This window comes from Anopheles bellator, chromosome 1, assembly GCF_943735745.2.
Source record: "Anopheles bellator chromosome 1, idAnoBellAS_SP24_06.2, whole genome shotgun sequence".
In the NCBI taxonomy this organism is placed as follows: Eukaryota; Metazoa; Arthropoda; class Insecta; order Diptera; family Culicidae; genus Anopheles; species Anopheles bellator.
In genome coordinates, this window is record NC_071285.1 from 5,119,079 (window position 1) to 5,136,347 (window position 17,269).

General features: G+C 53.9%; 3 protein-coding genes across 3 annotated transcripts; 1 reads left to right on the forward strand and 2 right to left on the reverse strand.

Annotated features, from left to right (window-relative positions):
* Positions 1–8,752: 8,752 nt before the first annotated feature.
* Positions 8,753–9,697, reverse strand: LOC131205305 (chymotrypsin-1-like). Its single transcript, XM_058197351.1, has 4 exons — positions 9,646–9,697; positions 9,176–9,576; positions 8,954–9,103; positions 8,753–8,890 (listed from the first exon to the last, which is right to left on the reverse strand). The coding sequence occupies exons 1-4, from the start codon at positions 9,695–9,697 to the stop codon at positions 8,753–8,755; spliced, it is 741 nt and encodes a 246-aa protein (XP_058053334.1).
* Positions 9,698–10,648: 951 nt separating this feature from the next.
* On the reverse strand, positions 10,649–14,865 carry LOC131206162 (transmembrane protease serine 9-like). The gene is made up of 6 exons (XM_058198636.1): positions 14,808–14,865; positions 14,333–14,748; positions 13,974–14,261; positions 12,097–12,615; positions 11,778–12,032; positions 10,649–11,443 (listed from the first exon to the last, which is right to left on the reverse strand). The coding sequence occupies exons 1-6, from the start codon at positions 14,863–14,865 to the stop codon at positions 10,649–10,651; spliced, it is 2,331 nt and encodes a 776-aa protein (XP_058054619.1).
* A 1,088-nt stretch (positions 14,866–15,953) lies between these two features.
* Positions 15,954–16,838, forward strand: LOC131206417 (uncharacterized). The gene is made up of 2 exons (XM_058199002.1): positions 15,954–16,157; positions 16,215–16,838. Exons 1-2 carry the CDS (start codon positions 15,954–15,956, stop codon positions 16,836–16,838), a joined length of 828 nt encoding a protein of 275 aa, XP_058054985.1.
* The last annotated feature ends 431 nt before the right edge of the window (positions 16,839–17,269 follow it).

Sequence of the window (17,269 nt, forward strand, 5' to 3'; positions counted from 1 at the left end):
GGATTTTTGTAATTAAGTCAACACCGACACCGGACAATTACAGTTGCCGCGTGGGCCTCTTCCAGCTAATTTCAATCACGAGACCGTGAAACTAGGCGTAAAATTGGCCCAGGACTGGGCCAGCCGTGCCGGCTAATGATCCACGGTGCGGGCCTCAGACGGTGGAGGCTAAGTGAGGTGATTATGAGCGGAGTTCTTGCAAAAGTGGCAAGCGACAGAGATGGCCCGTGGCCGTGGCCGGATGTTCGCGTGACTTTCCGCTGGCTGGCTGGAAGGATAATTACAAGCACTAATTAAGCCCATGATAGATGCCGATTTGAGATACTCGGCACCTTGCCGGAGCACGGTGGCCACCTTACGGTACGGTGCGGTTTCAAGATCGCCCGAATAATTATGAATTATTCCCGTCAGACAACCGGTCCCCGGACCGGACAGGCGGCTAATCGCGCTCAATGGGCCGTGGTATTTATGGTGCGGCACGGAGCCAAACCGCAACACAACTCGAGACCGGTCTAACGATCTGGAAAAACGGCACCGGGATCGGGGGTCGGTCTAAAACAACGAGTTAATTACTCCAGCCGAGCGGTGCGGTGGGTAAACATCAACACTATCACTAATCAGCCGAGAGCCGAGACTTTTCTTCACCCGGCACATTAAAGGTGTTATCATAATCAACCGAATGCGGATGCTGTTTGTTTAACAAAAATCTTTTGCTCATTAAGAATGCATCGGCGGGGATTAAATTTTAAGAGGATTGGAACGGGCCCGCTCGCTCTACTCGGCTCCGATACGGATCGAGGTATCGTTAATCCCTCCGTGATGTGTGCAGTCAGTTAATCCTTTGGCGACTGCTCACCTGGTCTGGTGCATCATTCTCCGCAATCCTACTCTGCACACACAGGCTAAAGCTCCATTTTTGAAGTTACCTTCGTGTGCTTCTCACGTAAAAGAAATCATTCTGCGCCATTCTCGACAGCGGTTTAATATAAACAGAGTCCGCAGCACACGTGAGATCCGCCCCATCCTGCAGGCACAGTTTTTCTCAAGAGTCGTCAAGGATCACGGCTCAACGAGGAGCCGCCGGGTGTGCCAGCTACGGAGAGAGAGCCTTCCGGCACCGTATCTTGACTGCAGACAGTGAGTCCTTGAGGCCGCCCGCGTCGAGGTAGCCGTAAATCTTGGAGTGTGTCAGACCCGCAGTGCGAGTGCGCACCACAACACGGGCATTCTGTAAATCCATCACTCTACCCGAAACTGGTGGCCACTGTTGAAGGCATTGTTACTCTAACCGCTCACCGCAACGGAACACATGGCAAGGAGTGCCAACATAGCGCTAACCCAGCCAGATGAATCACTTTAAGCGGAACATTTCATTCGCAGCCCCAGAATGTGGCATACAAATTGGCTTTAAACGACTTCTTTACACCATGCACCAGCACCATCGGAGTCGGAGAAGAAAGTTTTCTCGTTAGAATCGGACTGAATGAGTCCCACCGAACCGAATCAAACCCATCATTAGCGACAAGTGAACGTCTCCTTGATACCCGTTGATGAATGTGTGGCTCGCCGTTTGAAAAGAACCAAGAGAATAGAAAATGGCGCAAGGCGCACGTAGAAAGGACCGCAGATGCTTTAATTGAGCCGTCCGTCGTCGTCGCCGAGAAACAATCTCCGGTGCTCCGGTGGTTAACACATGCTGTGCGGCCCGAACCGTGTTTCATTATTATTACTTTGTCTTTCGGGCCATCCTCAGAGCCGACGAAACAACGCCCATGTGTTCCGATGCCCGTTTGCGATGATTTCATTAATGTTTCACACGAAAGCACTCGTCCAGGGAAAGAGAGAGAGGCCGATTTAGGAAGGATGATAAATTGGTTTTTTAATATATTCAGTGCCGGGCTGGGCGCGCTCGAATGATTAATTACAGGCACCCCGGCCAGGCTAACCACTTTCCAAGGCTTAACGGAAGCACCGTTCAGATAAAAAAGGGAGACAGCGCTCGCGTTTGCGGACACATAGAATCCGGGTATCACCCCCAGGATCACTGTTTGCTTTAAATCAATATTTAAAGAGCCCGTGGAAACCCGGGGAACCCATAATTCATGTATATGTCGTTAATTTATTAATTGAATTCCGGTTATTGCTTGTCGCGTTACATAAGCGACGCTTAATGACGATCCGGATTGAGCGAATTACGCTGAAAGCCGGTCCGTTTAATCGGCGGCGGCAACAACAGATTTATCTCCTACGCCGGATTGCCGGAACCGGGGATTGCAAAAAATAATCCACCCCTTTAAGCGCCGATTCATGTCTTCGTGATCGCCACCGAACTGTGGACCAACGGTTCCGGGTGTCCTTCGCGAAAGTATCGGTGAGCCGAGAGTCCGCCAGAAAGTTTGCTAATTAGATAAATGAAAGCTAGCTCCGAGTCCAGAAGGATCGGTTGCAATTCCCACAAACAGGAAACGGCGCTTTAATTAACCTTGGTTCTGTTGCGTGTGCGTGCGTGCCACGGGCAGAACCCGGACCGAGGAAAACTTTTCGATAAGAGCTTCGTACCAGGAGGTCCTGCCATCTTCACCGGCAGATAAGTCGCCGGCCGGCCGGGGGCCGGGGTGGGATCGTGTTACAATCGTGACACGCTTGCCACAAACACGGATCCGGTTGTTGTTGTTGGTGTGTGGACAGGAAACACAACCTCACCATAACGCTCTCTGCGACTCACTTCAAACGACCGCCGGAGTCACGGTGCCGGAAAGGGTCCGGCCCCGCATCGGATCGAATTGTGTAAAAGTTTCCGCATGTCCTGCGGCCAAACGAACGGCTGACGGCTGTCGGCGGTCACCGAACATCCTCTAATCTCTTAAATATCTCTGCCCGACCGCCCACCCTGGTTCCCCGAGTAGCCCAAGGTCCATCGAGGCGGAGCGAGAGCGGTCGGAATAATTTATGGTGTCGCAGTGGAATTTTCATTTCCTCGTTCTCCTCGTCTCCTCAGCTCAGCTCTGCGTTTGTTCTTCGGGGTTTGGGAATTTCCGTCGGCAGCAGCTGGCGATGACAACTAGCAAGGTCCTGGCGCAACACACGTCCGGCCGGACACACATTCTTTGATCGGAACCATAAAGAATTTGGCTAACTTTGACTGGCCGTGGGGCCGTCAGGACATTTCGAATTGAATTGAATTATCTCACGTCCGGCTTGCGGATGGGGGCTATTCTCAGCCAACCCCTGGCTCCCTGTCCACTGTCTTGAAACATCGCCAAAGAACAATAGATCAACAGATCAACATTATTTATGTATGGGGAACCCCGGGTTTCCGAACGCACATTCCACGTTCGCCCTTAATGTCCCGGAGGCAATCTGTAGTTCCTGTGTGGATCGCCAAAGTATGTCCCGTGACAGACCCGCGATAACGCCCAAACGGTGAGGTCCTTCCAGCATCGGCGCCCGCGTGCGCGCCCTTACTTATCTTACTTTTAAGCGTGACCGCAGGGTCCTTTGCGAAGATGGGATGGGTCGTTACCGAGGCGATGGCAAAGTCCTCCCGAGAGCGCTCTACTACGGTACACCTGGTTCGCGTTCAGCCAAATTCGTAGTGGCACTTGTACCACCGTGGCTTCTGCTATCTAGAGTGACAACATGAAACGGCAATTTGGCACTCATTTTCACCTGGCCACCCCACCACGACACCCGCGCTGCAGAGTGTCGTGTAGCAACGCAAAGTAAACTGAAAATGATAGGCTGAATTAAATTTAAATAAATTACATTCCAACGCGGGGCCGCTTTCGCTGAAAGCACTTGGAACCTGTTCTTACTCAAATCGCGGGACACTCGGGGAGGGGGGTGTGCGTCGTGTGCGATTTCCGGAAGGTTGTGGTTTGCTTTTTTTTTAACGTCGCGCCAAGATGGCACCCACTTGGACCCCACGTGTCCACCGGTAGTCGTTTGCGTTGTGGTGCTTTGAAACTTTGAATGATGAATCCTCGGGCTGTTCCTCGCCGTTCAGGTAATTAACGAAATTGATTCCTCTGCGGGACAGTCTTAGCGGCGTCTTGCGTTTCCGGACCGGTAATATTCACAACCGTGCCTTCGGTGACCGGGCTTATGGGCACGGAACGGGAATCAATTGGTTCTGGGGCCCACAAGTATTCCGGTCAAGCATACCGAAACAGGGATTTATGCTAGAGAGAGCGTTGCGTTGCGAATGAAAATTGAATTCCCAGCGCCTCTTGAACCACATTTCACGGAACCCTGGGCCTGGGAACGCTTGGGACCAATCAAGCAGAAATGTACCGTGAATAAAGAAGAAAAACATTATAATATCGAAAAGGTTGCCGTGGACCGTGTAAAAAAAACACTAGACCCGATAGCAAATCGCACAGCGTAGAAAAAGGTAAACCAATCCGGGCGTCACGTTCCGATGGCGCTTTTAACGGTGAAAAAGGATGCGTACGCGTGGTTCGCGCACCACCGTGCGTGTTGTGCCATGCCCGGCTGGCCCCGGGGCCTAATGGAATTATATTCGTTAGTCCGTTCCACGCTGCCCCTTTCGACCGGCACCGATTTTTGTCGAACAATTTCCGACGTTCTTTACGAGCGGCGAAAAGGTTGTTCTTTTTGTCCGCCTTTCCGAGTGTCAAGAGAATTGAATCCGGGTGGCCCCCCAAACCGGAAGTTTGGTCCCGGTACTGGACCCTTTTTTAAGTGTTCACTTTCAGCTCGATTAGCTCGATCCGAGTGCTTAGGATTCGGTTGAGATTTTTTGCGTGGCTCGTGGCTTGCAGTTTTTGTGGCCAAGGTGCTTCCGTTAATCCGGCCCAGTGATTGAAAAGTTGTTTTCCGTTCCCGCGAGATGCAAAGTGAAAAGGTTACGTTAATTACAAAGCTCCAGCATCACTTACCCACAGCGACGTGTCCAGCAACGGTTCCGTTTTTTTTGTTTTCTTCACCGATGTTTAGAGTTAATCGTCGCACTGTGTCGAAGTGTTAACCATCGCGGAACTAGCTCGGTTATTATTCTGTCACAAAACCATCACAATTCACTATAAACCCACACAGACACGGACGGACGCACACAAACACATGAAAAATAAATTAGCTTCAACATATACCACATATTTTACCCACCCGAAGGACCCACCGGCACCAGGATCTTAAACACAGCCACGTACCATCAGCAGCATCATCATCATCATCATTAGCTTGAATATTTGATCATTTTAGTCAAACATTCGCACGACCATATGCACTTGCTACGGCCCTGGCCACGGCACCCCGTCAGCGGCAGCCCTTACCACCTAATTTTTGGCCACCGGAACACGGCCACCTGATAAACCGACGAAGCACCGACCATACCCTGGGCGCCGGGACAACAAACGGGAGCCCCCGTTTATGGCCATGCTGCTGCTGCTCCTGCTGCTGCTGCTTGCGTTGCCGTAGGCAGGGCACCCGGCCAGGACCCAGATTGTGCGCGAGCGCTTCATGTTTTATGTGTTCACGGGCGTTGGAATTCTTATCTTTCACGGCAGCGGCCTGCCTCTGACACGCGCTCGTCGCCGTTGTTTGTCACGGTCGGCACGATTTTAATGCCACGTTTTTTTTTGCGGCCCCAAAAAGGCCGCCTGACGGGAACGTTGTTTACATATCTTTATTTTATTTAAATTCTTCGCCGTAGGTTGCTTTGATGGCAATTTTTGTCGTATGTTTTGCTTCACGTTCACTCTGTATTGGGGAGCGCACGATTGGCGTGCCATTAACAGGCCACAAACACAGTGCAATTGCACCTTTTTCGAGCTGCCGGCCTTAAGCCGCGTATTGGTGAACTCGTCGTGCCGCGCACTCTAATGAGCTTCATCAACCGTCTCCCGTGGTGGGCCTATTTTTCATCGACCACCGCACAAGCCAACACAGCAGCAGTTCACAATTTGGAAGTACATTTCTCCTTTCTCCTGGGGAGTCTCGAGCACTCGAGCGCGTAAATTATTTACCTAAACAATTCATCCCATGCTCGGTGCACGCACACCAGCATCGCGGCCGCTGGTTCGTCTCTTTGCTCCGTAGGTGCCGACAGAAATGAATTTTTCATCTCCATCTGCGCCACCGACCATTGCCGGCGTAATATCTCAAACCCAGCATGGCTTAACCCACTGAGAAGGCCACAACACAGACTCACAGAACAACAACCAAAAGGTACGGAAGTAGGCTGCGTTGCTCACATCGCGAACCACAGGCCGACCGCAACAAACCTGAACGACGCCACTTCCGAGGACCAACACACCAGCGCGATGAAAGCACGTTTTCTAAGCACCCAACACCGACGGGACGACCGACGCAATCTCGCCACTCGCCGCGACCGAGGCTAAAGTTGTACTGGCGTTCACTTTAGTGGGCTCATCCCTGACAGCTCGCTCTCGCGCCGCGAGCTCACTCTCGCCGCTGTCATCTCGCTGCGGAAGCTTTCTCTCACGACATGCGGAGAGACGAAAGAGAGCCAAAAACTGGTTTGAAAGAGAGTGCAAAGGAGGCGCACGGTCACGGTGCGATGGTTGACTCCACGGCCGCATGCGGTCGCACCGGCGCTAGTGTCGGTGAGGAGAACGTTCAAGCAGAAATCTTTTTGAGGTTAATCTTTTCGGTGGGCAATCTTCACAACTCTTTTTTGGTGAAGCATTTTTTGTTTCTTTACTCACGGCTCTAGAAAATGTTCCGCTGGCCTATCTTTGTAAGACGAACAAAGGTAGTAATGGTCACCGACGAAGCGGCGAAAAAAGGAAACTGAAAGCACCAGGCGTCTCCATGGAGATTGCCTAGAACGTGATTGAAACGGGTAGTAACCAGCTCAAAAATGAATGATTCTTTGTGTCGGTTTGACTTGACCTTGTTACCCTGTGTTGTGGTGGTCCACCGCAGGTCCGTTTGATCCCCTTTTCTTTCGCGCTTTGCAATGTAAAGTTTTGGCTCCCTCGGGGGCCGCACTTGGGGGGCAGCAGAGCTCCACGCGTGCTAAACGAAGCGAAAGCGGCTACACTTTTGACCTAAAACGCGAAGGCTAAAACAAACCGACCACGCAAATAGAGTTCGTTCGAACGAACGCTCGCCGTGCGCCGCGCGCGCCATATTGCAAAACTTCCTCAACGCCACGTAGCGCAAAAACTGATTAAGCAACTGTGAAGTATTAACCCTAGAAAGGAGTCGAGCAAAAAAATCGCAAACCGCGGGTCCAGGCTGCGGGTCTAGCCGTCAAGAAGCAAACTTTTGCCCGACCCCTTAACCCAGTCCCGGCGGACGGGCGACTTGTTGGGCCCCCGATTAGCCTTCGCCACTTCAAAAAGCGTGACGTACGCACCGATGCAACGCCCGACCGCCCTCCAATCGCATTCCTTCTCCGTCAGCTCGCCAGCCTGGCCGGCCAGGAAAACCGCAACAGCGAAGTGGGCACTTTTTTGCGCGGACCGCGCGTAAGGAAGCATAAAATTCTTTATTAAAAAAGTATTTCTCACTCGCGCCTGGGTCCTTCAGTTTTATGCGTTCACGTGTTCGTTCAAGGAATCGCCCTTGATTGATTTCTTCGGTCGGTTGGGACAGGGCGTGTGCGAAAGGTGCATTAAACTCACGGCATAAGCCTGATTGCAAGAAGCTCACCAACCGCAGCTCGTTACCGCCGCACGGTATCCGGTTCCGGTGAAACTTTCATCATTAACCGCTCCGCTCCGGATGGCGCCGAGCCCCCGGCTGAAGCGGTTAACCGACGACGACGACGAACGCGAACGGAACGCGATTCCCTCGATGGTACGATTCGATTGAATTGTATACCCGCCGCTCTCGTTTGGGGATCGTTTTGTTTTGTAATTTGTATCACGCCTCGCGGCAACCACCTCGCCACGGGATCGTAACGGAAGGAAAGCAATCGCAAATGCCAATCCCGGACCAGTAGTCGTCGTCAGCCCAATTTCACTGTTGCCAATATCATCATCAAGCCAGCCAGCCAGCCAGCCAGCCGGTTGAACTATCTAATGCGACCACTCCACCGATGCTACTTACCGATGAAATTGGATTCTGGTCTGCCTCCCGGGCACCCCTTTTTTGCCGGTTTGAGGTGACTCTGCACTCAACCGGCGTCTGGACGGACTGCTGGTCGGCACGGACGAGGAAGGCATCTAAATGACACCGAAATTGGATTAGCTAATTCTTGCAGCCGTTAGCCCGCCACGCCAATCCCTGTGACGGCGAACCGTGGGCAAATGGGAGACATTTTTATGCACCTTCACGACTCGGCAAGGAGCCCCCTTCAGGCTGCGCTACTTTTCAGAACCACTTCACCGGCCGCGCTGACGAAGTAATGTTCCCGTGTCGAGTGTCGAGAATATTTTTGTGCAACGCTCGGCTCGGCACTGAATGGGAAATTGGTTAAAACTGTAAGGCACCAGGGGTAATTCAATTGCAGAGTGCAGCGAACTGTAGCCGGAGCAGTCCCTCGGCAGTCCCTTATGTTGATTAAAGCGATTTCGATACGCCTTCTTGTTTTTCTGCCCATCGGCGGTGGAATTGACGATTGACTTTAACTCTTTAAAGCCCATGGCCCCGGTTGGCACGAGATACGGAAGCCCTAATAGCACCCAAAAATTGGTCTACCACATCGGCTTATCACAATGCAGTCGTCCCACGCGGAACATTATCAGCTTATCGCTTTATTGACACGCCACTGTAGGTGACGACAAGTAAACTCGCGTTAAGCTTATCGGGAACCAGTGACTTAGATGAAGTTCAGAATCCAGCTGCGCACGGACGAGATACGCACAAACACATCCGGACGACCGGTGGCGCAAGGAATTCCCCACGAAGCGACGCCAATGGCGTAGTTGTCCAGCACGAGCGCTCCTCCTTCGTCACCCTGTAAACGACAAAGCAGAATTAAAAATGGGTATCCAGTTCACCATCCGGTCCGGAGTCGTACACCGCAAATGCCCTGTCCTTCACGGGTCAGCGTGCACAGTGAAGAGGATCCGATGCGCCAGCCCTCGGCTCCCAGGAAGCTGGCACAGTCCTCGTTGCTCAGCGTGTTGACGTTCAGGAAGTTCAGTGCGTTAGAGTTACTGCCTCCAGCCTGCGGAGAACGGGGAATTGCGGATCACACTTAGCGCCAGGGTGGGTCGGGGTCGGGTCCGGTAGAACTCACCACAGAAGCACCCCAACCGAAGATACGGGCACGGACGGCGGTTCCGATAATGTCCGGGGACAGTGCTAGTGGTTGGATCGCTTGCGTCAGAATGAACGGAATGGCCACCTGGAAGAGGGCGATATCGTTCTCGAGCGTGTTCACGTTGTAGTTCGGATGGACGATGATCTGAAGACCCCAGTACGGTACGGCCACCGCGTTCAGGAAGCGTGTCCCAGCTACCGCCATCGTAGCCGTTGCGATTCGTCCCATCAAGCAGTTGCCCGTCGACAGGACATGCCGGTTACTCAACAGGGTGCCTCCGCACAGGTGAATGTTGAGCGAATTCCGGAGCGATACCATCCACGGTGCTTCACCGGCCACGGTCGGGATCCCGCCCACGATACGCCTGTCCGGGGTGGCTGTAAGGGGGGGATGAGCGAAATGAAGATCACACCAGCACGTATTAAAGACGTCAGACAACTTACGACCGGCGAACGTCACCGCCACCAGGACGCTAAGGAGCAAGGCCACACGGAACATCCTATACTGTGGATTCGCGGAGGACACACAAAAACTACTGAAAAGAGTCGTCGCTCAGCGGTAACCATTTATAGATCCCGGGCGATACGCGATCCACGATATCGCGGTCATTATCCGGTCTCGCTGCGCAAGTCATCGCGGGAGCTTCAGCGAAAGAAGGTTGTTGTTCCTACAGCGCGCTTCGGTCCCCTGCAAAGTATCGTACGATTGATTCTTTATCACACGAAACGTGCGATACCGTAAGATTGTCACGCGATTCCCGTTGACGCTTTTTTTTGCTTCGGAACGCTACGGAAGAAGCTTCTTCTTGTTCGGGAACGGAAGACAGTAAGAGGCCTCCGGAGCGAAAACAAACTACTGACGCGCCATCTCAGACCCTATCACTTGTCAGTTCACTTCTCACTTTGTTTGTTATGTTATGATTCACAAACATGGAACAATAAACGTCTCCGCTTAAAGATTATCTTGCAGTTTGAATCGAAACGAAGCAGGCGTTAGTCAGCAATTACGATTATTCGGCAGTACGATCGAAGAAGGCTTTAGAGCGATAAGTGAATGAGGCCGTCGGAGTGAGACTTTCACAAGTGAGAATGTGCAACTCACTAGGTGAGTAAGTTACACTGTGCAAAGTAGCCTTAAGTAAAATAAAAGCTTAGGCACTAGGTAAAGTTCCTTTGCAACTTGCTGCAATCGCGTAGCTTCCCGTTTCGTAAATGTCGAAGTGTTAACTAAATGTTTACAACTTCCAGAATGAAGTTTGACAAATGTCAATCGATCGGTAGTTTAAAATCCAAACACCCTATAGTTATTTTTGACTTGTTGAAGCTAATGTTTCGAATCAATGAAGGTGAGACCAGCCGGGAGTTATCCATTGTGAGCTACCGAACCCCCTCATTCCCCGTCGTTTATTCAGTGTTATATTGCCATGAAGCCAAAGCCCGCACTAGCCGTCTAGTTAATGCCGGTGATGGCGCTTATCCAAGCCCGATAGGAGGCCACCCGTACGTAGACATCGGGATACCCGGCGGCACACGGAATCCCCCAGGAAACCAGCCCGATCAGCTGGCCATCGTTCACCAGCGGACCACCGGAGTCTCCCAGGCAAGTGCCCTGCTGAGTGCGGCTGAACGTGCACAAGCTGGACGGCGTAACAACCCGGTTCTCGATGCTGGTGAAACGCTGCCGGCAGTCCTGATTGCTAATCGTCCTCAGCGCCACATACTGGAGCACATCGGGTGAAACGGCGGGACTCGTGGAGCTGAGGCCCCAACCGGAAGCGAGCACCGCCAGCCCATCGGATGCGTAGTTACGTGCCATCCGCACCGGATAGATGGCCGTATTGAAGTGGATGGTCCTCCGGAGCCGCAGCACCGCGATATCGTTCTCCTGGGTCCACTCGTTATAGTTCGGGTGCACGACGATCTGGCCGATTCCGTAGTTAACGCCACCGCGCTGCTTCCAGAGCGACCCCACCACAGCCACCGTGCCGTCCGGAGTGCGATCGCTCACGCAGTGCGCCGCGGTCAGCAGCCACTGGCCGCCAATGATGGCCCCGCCGCAAAAGTGAAACCCATCCTGCGCCGTCCGCAACGACACCTGGTACGGGAACTGACCGCCCACCGCGTTCCGTCCACCGACGATGCGCCCTATCCAGTTCCCGGCGGAACCCAGATCTTCCAGACCGTGGGAAGAGGCCAGCACGGCAACAACGCACAACACCACAAGACCACGGAGACGATTCATTTCCTGGAGAGACAGGACAGACACAACAAGACACCCTGACACGGCTTTGATCCCGACGGTCGTTTTATAGACCGAACCTAACCAGCGCGCGAAGGTGCGTGGACAACCCCGATTGACACCTGACAAGGGGCGCGATCACGCCGATAACAGGATTCGCAGATTCGCACCGCCCGTGTTCGTCTGTCACTCCGATTGATGGATCGAATCGCTTGGTTTGTTGTCGAAATGTCACAGTTTTATTTGGCTTCACGCACCGGCACTCGATGCGCGGCGCCCTAGATCAGTCTCAGTCTTAGATTAGGGTGTGCGCCAGAATCCAGCCACGGTGCGACGAGACCCGAGCGAACACGTCCGGGTATCCTTCGGCGCACGGGATGCCCCAGGAGACGAGGCCGATCAGTTCGGCGCCGTACACGAGCGGGCTGCCCGCATCGCCCAGACACGTGCCCTGGCCGGATGGGCTGGAGGTGCACAGAGTGCTGTCGTAGATACGCTGATCGTACGGCGAGGCGAACCGCGCCCGGCACTCCAGCTGCGAGATGACGTTCACCGCGAGGTACTGAAGCTGGTCCGGGAACGCGGGGTTGGAGAACTGAAAGTACGGGGAGATCGTCAGTGGATCGGTCGGGGGATCGTTGGCGTTTCGCTGGACTTACATCTGTGCGGCCCCAGCCGGAAACGAGTGCACCATAACCGGTGGTCAAGTAGTAAGAGGCAAGCTGCACACCCTGCACGGCTTCACTCATGGTCATCATGGTGGAGACGCGTGCCACTGCCACATCGTTGGCCAGCGTTTCCTCGGCAAAGTTCGGGTGAATGACGATGCGCTGCAGTGGCAAAGTGTAGCCTCCCTGGCTGAGCCGGTAGGCGCCCGCTACGGCGACCGTATCTGCCGTCGTGCGCCCCAACAGACACGAGGCCACCGTTATGATCCACTGTCGGTTCAGGACGGCTCCGCCACACAGGTACGTTCCTCCCAGCGTCCGAAATGACGCCTGGTACGGGAAGTCCGAATCCGTGGCGTACTGGCCGCCGACGATCCTGCCCCGCCACTGCTGGTACGCCGGCTCATCCATGACCTTCGCACTGGCGGAGACCGCCAGGAAGGCGAGTGCGAGCAATCCAACGGCACGCAGCATTTTGTAACACACTTGATTGTTGCGCGGAAATTCTAACTGAAATAATCAACGGAACTCGGTCGATGGCCGATATTTATACACAACACAACCGTGTTCCAATCTTTGCCGGAAAGGGCTTCTTATCACGGTGGGAGCGTGGATTAGGATCGAGCAGATAAGAGTGCGCTCCGCCATTACGTTCGCTAATGCGATCTTCGTCTTCGACACCCTGCTCAGAGCATTGGGCCGTCGAGTCGATTAGTTGTGAGGACATAGTTGGTTGATAGTCGATGTTGCCCCGTCCAGGTTGCAGGTGTTTAAACCGAGCCACTAATCAGTGCAAGGCAGCCAGGCAATCTGCTTCCGTAGCTTATCGCCTCCAGACTCTCCTTCCCGGGGGCAATAATGATACTGCAAAAGCCGCCGAATAGGATGCCATAAACCGCCGATTATCGATTATGCAGCAGCAATGGCCACCGCAAATCTTTTATTGCCCGAATGTCTCGGAGTGGGGATATATTTTTAGAGGCGCGCGCGTGTTACGCAAGCACAAGATTTTGGTCTGGGACCTACGAGAAAGTTCGGACCGGTAGGACGAAGGTGCTTCACGCGCGTTGTGGTGTATCATTGTTGTACTATTAAGTTAGCGTATTCGATGCAGGTGTCCCCAACAGTATCTTGTTATCGTATTTACGGAATCGGAACTCTCCATATCTCTATTACGTCAAATGATTGGAACCGTTGGCCTTGGAAAAGGGCCACACAGGAGCGATTACCGCTAATAAATCTTCACGTGGGCTGTTTCAAAATTCAAGGATGAAAAACGGATCCCGGCACCTTAGATTGCATACCTTCAGGCGTTTGCTGTGTTCTGGTGCGACACGCCCAAAAGTATGCAACCCACCATACACTGATTCGTTTCTGTGCGATTTTTGTTCGTTTGTTTTTTTGTTACAAAATTCGGATAAAACTGTTGCTGTTGCCAATTAATTGTAATAAATAATAAGTGTTCGGAAAACGATGGATTTTTCTAAAAACTCTGAAACTATTCGCCCCGCTTCATCGCCTGACACAGCGAGCTGTCAATGGGCGCTGTTTGTAAACAGTCAACAGTTACTAACAAAAAGTAGTGCCATTGCACCGTCTTTGTCCTGTCGCCCTACGTCACAATTTTGCACAGCCCTAGCCCAGTCGCTTCCGCAATCGGTTTGTAAGTTCAGTGATAAGCTTTCGGAGGCAAAACGATAACGGAACGAGGACGGGACCGTCCGTTGGTTTTGGGTTTCAGCATTTTATTTAGAAATCGTACATTTTTCCATTCCATTCGGTACGGGTTGATCGAGTTCGGGCGTCCGGGAAACGCACGCGATCAAACCACACACCCTGGGCCGGCAGGATACTCCGGTTCTTTAGACGGCGTTGTTCAAGATCCATTGGGTGTGCGAGGACACACGGGCGAACACATCGGGGAAGCCGAGTCCGCACGGGATACCCCACGAGACGATACCGTGGACGGCGCCACCATGGACCAGCGGGCCACCGGAGTCTCCCATGCACATTCCCTGGCCGCTCGGGCTATGCGAGCAGATGGTGTTGTCGAAGACGCGCGCAGCATTGGCCGCAGTGTGAGCGTTACGGCAGGCAGCCAGCGTGATGATGTTCGTGTTCAGGAACTGGAGGTGGTTCGGGATACCGATGTTGGCCTAAAACGAAAGCGTACACGCGGGGTTAGCGAATGCTTGACGGTCGCGGAGGGTCCCGCAGTGGCACTTACTCCAAGTTGACCCCAGCCCGAGGCGGTAGCACCACCGGTGTTGATGAAGTTACCACCGAGCGCGATCGACTGAACGGCGGCACTCATACCGATGACCGAGGCCGTCTGCACCAGCGACACATCGTTGGCCAGCGTGTTGGCGTTGTAGCTTCCGTGGTTCACGATGCGCAGCGTCTGATGGGCAATACCGCCGCTGTTCAGGAAAATCGTACCGACGACGGAGACAGTGTTGCCGGTCGTACGTCCAATGGTACAGTGAGCTGCCGTCAACACGTAGCGGCTGCTGATGACGGAACCGCCGCAGAAATGAGCATTTCCGGACGACCGCAGCGACACCTGGTGAGGGAACTGGTTCGTTCCGGCATTCTGCCCTCCGACGATCCGTCCGGCCCATTCGGTGTACTCTGGGCTCAGAGCTAACGAGGAGAAGAGAAGAGTAAGTGCCGGTGCGGGGTTCACGCCGCGAGGTACGTACTTTTGCCGAAGACCGAAACGGCCAATCCGAGGATGAGCAGAACGCTAAGACGGAACATTTTGCTGCGCGCGGTTGTGTATGTTGTGGCCGGCGGGTGGGTCGACTGGTTTTATATACCGCACCAGCCGGGGCCACCGGCCAGCCTAATCTGTGACCGAAGTGACCGAAGATTTGCTAAATTGATGTAAGATTTGATTTATGGGCCGCAGTTATCGAAACACTGCCCGGCGCTGATAACTGTGAGGATGACGATTGGCCGCTGACCGTTGGTGGACCGGTGGCCCGGTCAGGTTTCCCCAGCTGTCCGGGGGCGTCGGGTGAGGCCACGTTGTTGAGTGAGGGAAATCCCAAAGATAAAAGGATTGGTTGCGCGATTTTCGGAAATCCACAGGAGTTCCGTGTTATCTGGCTGAGGCTGAGATTTCCAACGATGCAGTTCCATGCCTCCCAGCAAAAAGGGTCTTGTTACCAAGATTAGTATTCCAGTATCTAATCAAACACGAGAGAGTCAGAGAGTGTTGTACAGCGCAGAGTGGACACTGCGTTCCCGAAAAAATGCGGGGGGACATCATCATCGTTCATTGCGCCTTGAGTTGGCTATCAGGCCTATTCTGTCGTGTTGATACCGATACCAATCGACGATATCTTTTTCGGAATACCCGAGCCCAAGCGATCGTGTTCCGTGGACGCTTCCCGCGGGTACTGCACTTTTCGTTTTATCAAATTACGATTTACACACGGAGTACACGGCGGAGCACGTCATCAAAACCTCGGGAAAGGTCGTTTCAACTCTGGAAACACCCGCTTGGCACGTCAATCTCGATAAAGATCGGTTCCCAACGTACAGACCCAACCGCTTGATAAGGCCCTTATCATCGATGACTCGAAGCCTCCGAAGGGAGTCCACGGGAAATGCTTGAAAATGCCTCATAAAACTATTGCCGAATGCTGGTGTGCCCCAGAAATGGGTCAACTGAAACAAGCCGGATATCCCGCGGTCCCGTTTACATACGGTCCCCCCACACAGCGCAACACGCTCCTATCGATCCAACAAAACCTGTCCACTCCCGGGACCAGCACGGGCCCGAATACTCGTCGGCAGGGCGGCAGGGCGTTCACTTTCGCTGCGGCACTGCACCGGCAACGATGGAGGAGCGCTCCAGCGAGGATCCGGAGGTACGGAAGGCGTTCTCCGACGGAATCCTTCACATTCTGCGCCCACTGTCGTCGGCACTCGACGCTGCCTCGGTGCGCTGCGATTCGGGTGACTCGGCCGGACGCCGCAGTGCCATCTCGGAACCGTTCTCCGACCTGGACGAGTCCTACATCCTGCTGGACCAGCGAGCCAAGGTAAGGAAGTGCCCCATTCCACCGGGACACCTTTCATTGTTCCTTCGCCCTTTCCAGCAACCGGGCAACGATGACGACGGCGACATGATGCTGTTGAACCAGTTTACGGCCGAGTTCCGGGAAGTGTACGAGCAACTGCTTCGCGAGCACCAAGAACCGGAGCCTGAGGATGAGTTCGGCGTCGGTGGCGACGACGCGCAAGATTTATTGTCGCCGGGTGCCACAGGTGACGACTGGCCGGCCGGGCTCCAGACGCCCGAGTTTCAGGCCTTCGTCGAGGAGATGCTTCAACAGTGTAACCTAAAGTACCACCTGGAGGAGAAGCGGGCCCGGCACGAGCAGGCCGGCCGCGGTGGCCGCGGGCGCCGGGTGCGCAAAGTTCAGCCGATCGATCCGAAGGACCAGCTGGAACCGGCCGAACGTGACTCGCTGTCCGGGGTGTGGTGCATGCTGGACGCGGTCTCCGAACCGAACGGGTTCCCCGTCACCGACGGGCCGTACGATCTGTACGAGGACCCGCGCTTCGAGTGGCTGCTCCGCGAGAACATTCCCTGGCAGCGGCTGGAGGCGTCGCGCCAGAAGTGCGAACAGTGGCTCAAGGTGGGCCCCGGCGCCGCGAAGACGGACGAGAAACCGACCGACCGACAGCGGACCGTTTCCGGACAGCGCCGTGGCTGGTAGCCGCGGGCTGCACTTCAGTATTACACTGTCTGCCACATGAGCCCAGGGCCCAGGACCTCCGCCGCCTGGCAGACGATGACGTAGTTTATTCAAACTCCTTAAAGTGTCGCAAGAAGAAAGTAAATCAATAAATAATGCCACGAAGATTCCTGTAATGGCCTATGGACCACTTCCGAACGGAGCCACGTCGGACGCCTCATCATCTTCTGCAGTAGTTGGCAAGAAAAAAACATTTTAGTAAATCGGCCAACACCACTCAGGATACTCGGCCAAAAACCTCTCTTATCGGGTACCCGTAGGAGGATGCCATCAAATTTAATTAAACGAAAACTTTACGAACCTCCAACGTGGGGACACCGCACCGGGCCGGGTGTTGTTTGCCTAGAAAGTGTCGCCGCCCTCGTCGTCCTGTGGCCTGCGGCCTGCCCGTG